This window comes from Dioscorea cayenensis, chromosome 19 (assembly GCF_009730915.1).
Source record: "Dioscorea cayenensis subsp. rotundata cultivar TDr96_F1 chromosome 19, TDr96_F1_v2_PseudoChromosome.rev07_lg8_w22 25.fasta, whole genome shotgun sequence".
Taxonomy (NCBI): domain Eukaryota; kingdom Viridiplantae; phylum Streptophyta; class Magnoliopsida; order Dioscoreales; family Dioscoreaceae; genus Dioscorea; species Dioscorea cayenensis.
Window position 1 is genome coordinate 17,782,669 of NC_052489.1, and position 9,183 is coordinate 17,791,851.

General features: G+C 27.4%; 1 protein-coding gene across 1 annotated transcript; it reads left to right on the plus strand.

The window, feature by feature from the left end:
- Positions 1–7,914: 7,914 nt before the first annotated feature.
- Positions 7,915–8,663, plus strand: LOC120250061 (mannose-specific lectin-like). The gene has a single exon (XM_039258819.1). It carries the CDS (start codon positions 7,961–7,963, stop codon positions 8,471–8,473), a length of 513 nt encoding a protein of 170 aa, XP_039114753.1. The 5' UTR covers positions 7,915–7,960; the 3' UTR covers positions 8,474–8,663.
- Positions 8,664–9,183: the final 520 nt, after the last annotated feature.

Here is a 9,183-nt window from a genome sequence, read left to right on the forward strand (position 1 = left end):
TTCTGAGAAAATTTGTATTAATATGAGATTCTGAGTTATTGGAGTTAAGCAGGTAAGTAACACCACAGATAAATGTATACATAAATATATATGTAATTTTTTATTGTCCACAATTATGTATTTATACATTTATTTATTTAATTATTTGTTTTTTTCAAGTTTTCTTGGACTTTGATTAATTTTCTGATACAATAACTCGTTTGTTGAAGTTTGATTAATTTTCTGATATAATACATTTATTAAAATTTTGAATTATTTTTCATACCCTGAAAAATTAATTCCCACATCTCCATTATATTTTTTTAATCTTTGGAATCTTGACTACTATTTTTAATCTTTGAAATATTAAATTCGTTAATTATTTTGAATATAACTGGATTATTTTTTCTATATAAAAAAAATGGGATCATGCATTTGTTAGTATGTTTGCTCAATAAATTATTCTACAAATCTTGGCCTATCTGAAATTCTGATATTCTATATGGTTTTCAGACTATAAAGTTATTTTGACATATGTTAGTCTCCAATTAACTAGCACTAGCCTTATCGTTAAGGGTTAAACACTGACCATGTCAACATGAAACTCTAACAAGAGACTATAGTTTCGCATCGTGCCATCGGTGAAAGAATAACAGTTTCTAATAATCTAGTTATGGTCACCGAGTTTAAATAAATGATCTCTGATATTTTGTTTCGGCCAAAGTGATCGTGAGATATACATTTTTAACTGTTATTAAATTGCATTTTGTTGAACCACTTTGATTTGAGGAACTATATTTTTTAGAAATATTTGTACTAGATCAAATGATTTGTTATTGTTTCTAATTTTTTTTTAAATTTCATATGATACCAATATTTTTAGTGGGTTACTTACTAGGTTGTCAAGCTCATAATCTTGTTGCACTACAAGAGTTATGATTTTTAGTGACAATCTTTTTGTGTCTCCCTGTTATTTTGCCACAATATTAGGTTTTTGTGTCAAAAAAATTAACCAACACTATTGTTTAGATTAATTGTGATAACTTATATTTTTGTTACCATTACAATGATAATTGTAATAATGTAGCATATGTCACAATTAAGTTGTCACTATTAATATTTTAATAATGGCAAAATTTCTTATGTCTAATGTTCCTCACTAAAAGCATATAAGGTTTGGTGTCAAAAATTTCTTGATGAGAATGTTGTGTAATTGTGACAAGAGATAATATCGTCACTATAAGTTTTCATTTGTTGTGGCAGAATTGTCTTCCATCACTCAACATCTATTTTTTGTTACAAAAAAAAATCAACCATTTAGTGTCTACTAAATATTATCACAAAAAAAAAAATTTAAATGATATTATTGGGTTTTTTATGATAAAAGTGTTAATTGTCATTATATTATGGATTAGTTGTGATTTTTAATTATTTTGTCACTATTACAATTTCAATTGTGATAATTTAGCATCGATCACAATTAAGCATCTTATCTTTTGCATCGACAATTTTGGATACTAAAAATTTAAACATGTATTGTCTACTGAATGTCGTTATAAAAATGTAAATTAACATAGATAGTCAAATTATATAATTAATAAAATATTAAAAATTCTATTTTTCCTACCTGATTCGAAGATTTATATGTATATTTTTTAAAACTATCTTAGGTGTTTTAATTAATTGTAGATAAAATTTAAAATGTTTTTAAAATTTTAATTTACCCGATACTCAAAATTTTATATTATAAGGATTAGAAAATAGGCCTTTAATTTAGATCATAGCTAGAATTAATAGTACTTGAGAGAAAATTAATAATTAGAAATTAAAAGTAAATTGATATTTACAAAATCTCACAAAACAAAATCTAGATAACATATATTTAAAATAAATATGTTTAAAAATATATATCCTCAATGAACTTAACTTATAAAAAGAATAAACAAAGACAGTGAAGCTTGTGCTTATGGAGATCAGTGGCAACGGTTTGACTTTATTTGATTAGGAGAACCAAAATGATTTAACAAACTAGAGATGTAGAGATTGATATCATTGATGGTCACGTGATTTTTTTCTTCTTTGCTTAAATTCTTTTGTTTAGTATATGAAATGGATAAAAGATAAATGTTGTTTTGTCTTATCTTTTCATCTTTAAAGTTAGGTTTATTGGACTTTTTTCAGTTATTTGTTAGTGTTTTGTTGTTCGGATTTTGATTGTGATTTTTCCTAATGATTTTTTTATCTATTTAAAACAACAAAACCCACAAATGCAACATAGAATTTGTCTCTTCTCAATTGGGAAGAAATAATGGTATTAAAATTATAAATAAATTAGAATTTTAGAAAAATTTAAACCTATTTTATTAGATTCTTATCCCCCCTTTTTTTCCCCTTTTTTTCTCTTAATATACAGAATAAGCATCAAGAAAAGGGAATAATATTTAAATCCTAAAAATGGAGTCAAATTCTAGTAGAAGCTAGGGTTGGATTTTTCTCTCTTAATATACATAATAAGCATCAAGAGAAGGGAATAACATTTAAGTCCTAAAAATGGAGTCAAATTCTAGTAGAAGCTAGGGTTGGAAAGCACAAAAAGGATTCAAATACATAGGGGAATACTTCATCTCTAAATTTATATTAGAGAATAGTTTAGGATAATTTTATAATTATATTTTTGATATTTAATTTCCCAATTTTATATATTTAAAATAAGAATTTTGTACTTTTTAGTGATATTTATATATTTTTATATGATACTAAATACTTTTACTTGCTTATGTGACATTATTTTTCTACTAAAAAAATCTTGTGACAAAATTATCTAATATATAACTTTATGCTTTATCAAAAATAATTTTATTCATATTAGTGACAAAATTGGTGTAACATAAAATTTTTATTTACTGACAACATTATTATTAAATTAATAATTTTATTTGTGACAATAATAAACACATGACAATATCTCTAAACAACATTACCAACAAAGATTACTCTTGAAAAAAAGATTTTATACTATTTTAAATCATTTTAGTGTTAACAATTTTGTCACAATAAAATGAGCTATTGTGACCATTTTATTCATCACTAATTCGTTTTTTTGTGTCAACAAAATTATCATAAATAGTAATGTTTTTGTGACAATATAATTTTATAACAAATATCAATGCTTTTAGTGACAACAATTTAGTCACAAATTTTTGATTATTTATGTCGATATAGTTTTGTTATGAATATTTAAGTTTTTAGTAACAAATTTTGTCACAAATTTTTTGTGCAATTATGGCCAAATTTTTAAAGTGGTCACTATTGTATTTACTATGGTGTCTGTGACAAAAGGTGTGACCACTATTAATAATAGTGAGAAAAATTATTGCTTTTAGTAAGGATTTTGGTTATCACTAAAAATATAATTTGTTGTAATGAATTATTAATTTTTTTCAAATCAGAAGAATTATAGCTTAGCTGCAGTGAACCAGTAGCAGACTTTTGGAATTTATAGTTATATTAGATTATATGTTCTATTTTGAGATAGGTTCTGAGGCCTTGCATAATATTATGCTATGCACTATGAGTGTGCAGCTGTTTGTCGGTACACCGGGTCCTCCAAGCAGAGTTCGGGGTGACAATATCTTTACATATACAAAACTGAACATAGAGTAGGTTAGAGGAGGGTACGGGCCAGTTAATTGAGCCTGGTGGGCCCAACCCAACGGGTTAGGGCCGGCCAAAGGCCGCCCCATAACGGACCTGGCCTACAACTCCTGCCCGAGTTAGCCTAGAAGGTCACTGGTCATCCTAGGGTGACCAGGAACATGCCCGAGGCACAATCGCAAACCCACTAGTTCACAGGCCAGCCCGCAGGGTTTTAAATTTTTTTCAAATAAAATTATAAAATACAATTTTATATAATAATAGAAATGTAAAAATCACTACCAAATTTTACTATGCCTATGACTATTTTTATAGCCAGTTGCCATGTCCTTTTCCTTAGATTAGTCGATGTGGGATTAAATTTGAATAGAGTAAGGCTTCCTTACTGTTTATGTAGTTTATTAAAAGAACACTATCAATAAAAACTTTGTTGTTAGGTTAGCTAGAGTATTAATGTTATATAGATTGTGGCATGAATTTGAATCTTGTTAACTACATTGTTAATGTTTTTAAAAAAAAACAAAAATATAATTTTTAAACTTAAAAAATATTTAAGATAATTTTAAATAAATCTCAATAATAAAAACTTTCATTTATTAATATATTTTTGTTATACTATTGCTAATTTTCCCCAAAAATCCAATATAATTTTTTGAAATTCAAAAAAATTTAAAGATAATTTCATATAAATTGCAACAATTAAAAACTCTGATAGTTATCAATTCATTTTTTAAAATACTTATTATAGAATGTTTTTGATAATATCTTCAAAACCGGTCGTTTGGCATTGTTGCCAATTTTTTTTTTTTTTTAATTTCATGTTTTGGAAACAAAACTAGTAAAACCATGTTTGGCACTTTTTTTAAAAAATATTTTGGCAACAATTCTCATGTTTCTAAACAAATAGGAAACAACATTTTTATATTTTCAACTTTTTTGAAAAAAATTTCTAGACCCTCCTCCTTCCGTGAATCACCTCCTCTTCTACTCCTCTCTCTCTCTCCTATTGGTTTTTTATTTTCATTTTCTGAAATATATTTTTTTAACAAATTAATACCAATAGTCTAAAAAATATATATTTTTAGAAAGTATTTGTGAAAATTATTCTATTAAAGCGAGGATATAACATATAATTTACATAGACACACACCTATATATAAATATATCAAAAAGATGTTTGTAAAAATCTACTATTAAAGCTATTCACTTTTTACTTGATCTCCCAAAAATATTTATGACTCCGTCTCTATGGTCTCCCATCTTCCTTTATTTTTTTAAAAATTTAATAGGTCCAATTTAAGATGTTATTAATCTATTTAGTTTCAAATGGTTAGCACAAAATTATTATGAATTTTTTATCATTTTTTTTTCAAATTTGTGATAATAATACAATCAAGTAAACTAATATGAAAAATAAATTTTTATAAAAAATAAAAAATATGAATTAAAAAATGATAAAAATTCATCATTTTGTGCTAACCAAATCTATTTTGTGGTTTCAGTTTTTTTTTTCTAAATACATAACAATTAGTGTATCCAAACATGCTTTTGTTTCAAAAAAATTGACAACAAAACAAAAGCAAAACAAAAGCAAAACAAAAAACAAAAAACAAAAACAAAAAAACAAAAATGATCCCAAACGAATGTTAATTTTTTTTCGAAATACAAATATAAAAATTCAAAAATATTTAAGATAATTTTAAATAAATCGCAATATTAAAAAAAATTTCATTTATTAATCTATTTTGTTAAACTATTTTCCCAAAAATACAATATAATTTTTTGAAATTTAAACATATTTTAAGATAATTTGATATAAATTGCAATAAGTAAAAACTCTTACAGTTATCAATTCATTTTTTTAAAATACTTATTATAAAATGTTTTTGATAATTTCTTCAAAACCGGATATTAATTGAAAATGGATTAAGTATAAATCTATTTAAAAATCATTTAATGAAAAAGGATCAATAGGCAGTGGGAGGTAAAGAGATATTATTAAATGAAAAATTTATATTTTTCTATAAAATGTTTTTGATAATTTCTTCAAAACCGGATATTAATTGAAAATGGATTAAATATAAATTTATTTAAAAATCATTTGATGAAAAAGGATCAATAGGCAGTGGGAGGTGAAGAGATATTATTAAATGAAAATTTTATAGTTTTCTATAAAACTATTCAAATACAGAAATGATAACTCTAAAAATTATTTATATAATAATGGTTCTTTTCTAATGAGATAGTTGTTAACATTATCTCATAGTGAATATATTTATCCTAATTTAAACATATTGTTAATGTGAAAATTGTTAACATGAAATCTTTATTATTAATTCAAAAAAATTAACTTAATTATTTATTAATCATGATTCAAAAACTATTATGATTTTAAGTCTAATTATTTAAAAATACACGATATTTTAGAGATTCCATTAAAAAAATACAAAAATTATTGTATAAAGAGTTATGGTTTTACATTAATAATATATTTATACTAGTATGCACATTTGAAATTAAATTATATTGTTTTGTATAACAATATTTTGTCTATATGAATAATTTGGTATAAATTTCATTCATTTTATATAATATTTATAATGGAGGTGAATAATATTTACAAACAAATAATGTATTGTAATAGTAAATGATAATAGTGTATGGTAGTAATGCAACACCAATTATTTGTAGTTCAATTGGATAGAGCATCTCTGACCATACCCCAAATCCCAAATTTGGGGTCATGTTGGCTCCAACCCACCCTTTTTTTTACCCCAAATTTGGGAGTCGGGGGTGGTAGATGTGGGTATGCACTCAAACACTGGGAGGTGGGAGTGTTCGGAGTAAAAGGGCACCATCACTGAAGGTGGGGGTGTTAGTCGAAGGAAGGCAGAAGAAGCACACATAATTTATTTAGGTAGGGTGGGAGGAGAAGGAGAAGAACACAAGGCAATAAAAAAAATCTTTTATTGAGAAAGCAGGGCCAGAAGACCTCCTCCTTGGGTGGTTCCTCCTACCTATAAAAAACTTAAATAAATAAATAATAAAATGAATAACAAACATAAAGATAAATGTTTAGAAGCTGAAGCAAATATAAACAAATCTCTAATTACAGTTATTGTAGTAAAATTTATGTACTAGCCCTAATGGAAAAAACATAAAAGATCTTAGAACAGCTGAGTAGAGAGAGATGCATATGCAAGAACAAGGGGGTTTGTGATTTACAAAGAAATGGGTCCTCAAAATCAAGAGCTGATTCGACTAGTATTGAAAGACCCAAATTTGGGGTCCAACTTTTTGTGACCCCAAATTTGGGGTTCCACCTATTTTATAATTTTTTATTATTATTAGAACTAATAAAAACTATAAGGTATTAATTTATATAATTAATACTTTAAAATAATTATGTTCCTAATTTATTTTTTATTTTTTATGTTTGTCTATAATTTTTAATGTAAAATATCTAATTAAATAATTTTATTTTTGTTGTTAAAATTGTAATCAACGATGTGTTTAATAATTATTTATCAAACTAATTAAAAAATTAATAATTAAATTTTTAAATAAATTAAATATTAAATTAAAAATATTTTAGCCTCAAAATATTTAAATAATATTTATTAGTAATATATTACATTGTAATTAATATTTAATTAAATAAATGTTGAAAATAATTAATTTCAAGTATTTTGTGGTTAAATAATAATAATAATAAATAAATAAATAAATAAAATGTGTAAAAGTATATTCTCTTTTTGGGTAATATTTGAGATTTGTGGTTAGAGTATATTGTAGTAGAACAAAATTTGGAATTTAGGGTTAAGCGATCTTAGGTTAAATTCATACCCAAGGCAAAGCATGATTATGATGGGTGTTTTTTCAATAAAAAAAAAATTATATATATAAAAAGCTAACCCACCTAGTCACATGTTAGAGAGAGCCCAAAACTGTAACCGGGCTCGATCACCAGGTAAGTTGAGCTGACGGGTATGTCCGGAGCGAACGGGCCTAATGACAGCCCATGACCCCCTCTACAGTGGATATGGTGACGTCTGCTTACGTAATGTTTATTTAGTGCAATCAAATGTCATCAGAACTTATGACCAGTTGGAAAATCCAATAGAGAACCAAAAGTCGGGCTAAATGAAGTATGAAACGTTAACCTATATACATGGTAGAAATTGGGTAAGTGAATAAGTAGGCAGTGAAACAGTTTAAAGTAAAACAAAGCAGGTGAATATACGATCTATAAATAGAGGGGTGAAGGAAAGAGCAACGCATTCCAGTTGTAGTTCAGTGAACTGTGAACTCAATCTATTATTGCACTATGGCTATCCCTCGAGCATTTGCTTCGCTCTCCCTCACCCTGTTCCTTGTTGTTTCTCCTCTTTGCTGCATGGCCAAGGATATAATCTACTCTGGAGAATCCCTCAATACCGGGGAATTCCTGACCTATGAGAGCTACAAATTCATTATGCAGTCCGATTGCAACCTGGTCCTGTATGCGAATGGCAAAGCACTATGGGCTTCCGGCACTAACGGCCGAGGCACCAGCTGCTATCTCATTCTCCAGAGTGATGGTAACTTGGTCATTTACGACAAAAACAATAACGCTGTGTGGGCGAGCAACACCAACATAGGACAAGGCAATTACGTCCTCATCCTTCAGAAAGATCGCAACGTCGTCATCTATGGTGGTGCACTTTGGGCAACCAACACTAACAAGAGGACTGGCGTTATGTTCATCGAAAGTAAGGCCACCATCTTCGGTGCTTTGCCCGCTAACAAAACTACAGATGAAGTCAAGGCTGCACGCATTGCCATGGTCGTCAACAAGTGATGCTGAAGTTCACTGAGCAATAAAATAAGCGCATTTGTTCATGCATGCCCATGCGTGAATTATAAATGATGAGTAATATAATAATTTGCCGTGCCTTAATTATATTATGTAATGTTGCCGGTGTATTTATTTTCTATTGTTGCTTATGATGGATATCATGCTTTTATAATGCGATGTATTAATTCGATCTTATGCCTTTATGCTTTCTTTTTCTGAAATGCTTGTTGCTTTCCGAGCTTCATTTAATGCTGCAATGGCATGCAATATTCACACATATTTATTAATAATGATGATGATAATATTTTATAAAATTTTAAATAATAAAAATTATTTAGAAATTCTCATATCAAATATTTCCCTGTCTGAATTTAACAATCGTGCAGCAGCTAGATGTTAAAATATATTTTTAAAATAATTTAATAAAATAAAAATTAGGTGGTGTTTGTTTAGGGAAAAAACTAAAATCGAACCCCAAAGCCCAAGCCTTGATTGTAATAAAAAAGGGTTGAGGAGGATACCGAGCTTGAGAAAAGAAGATGAGGAGACGTAGGGGTTAAGAAAGAACACCTTACTCCATAGTAGCAACAAAAAAGGTTCGAAAGAGAAGAGACTTGTTAAAAGAACGGTGATGGATCCCAAACCCTAGTAATTAATGGGGTCACGAAAACCCTCTTGCTCCTGCAATTGCTTTGCTAGAAAGACTTGTTTAC

Coding starts and splice junctions, on each gene's coding strand:
- LOC120250061 (XM_039258819.1), top strand. CDS start 7,961: ATGGCTATCCCTCGAGCATTTGCTTCGCTCTCCCTCACCCTGTTCCTT.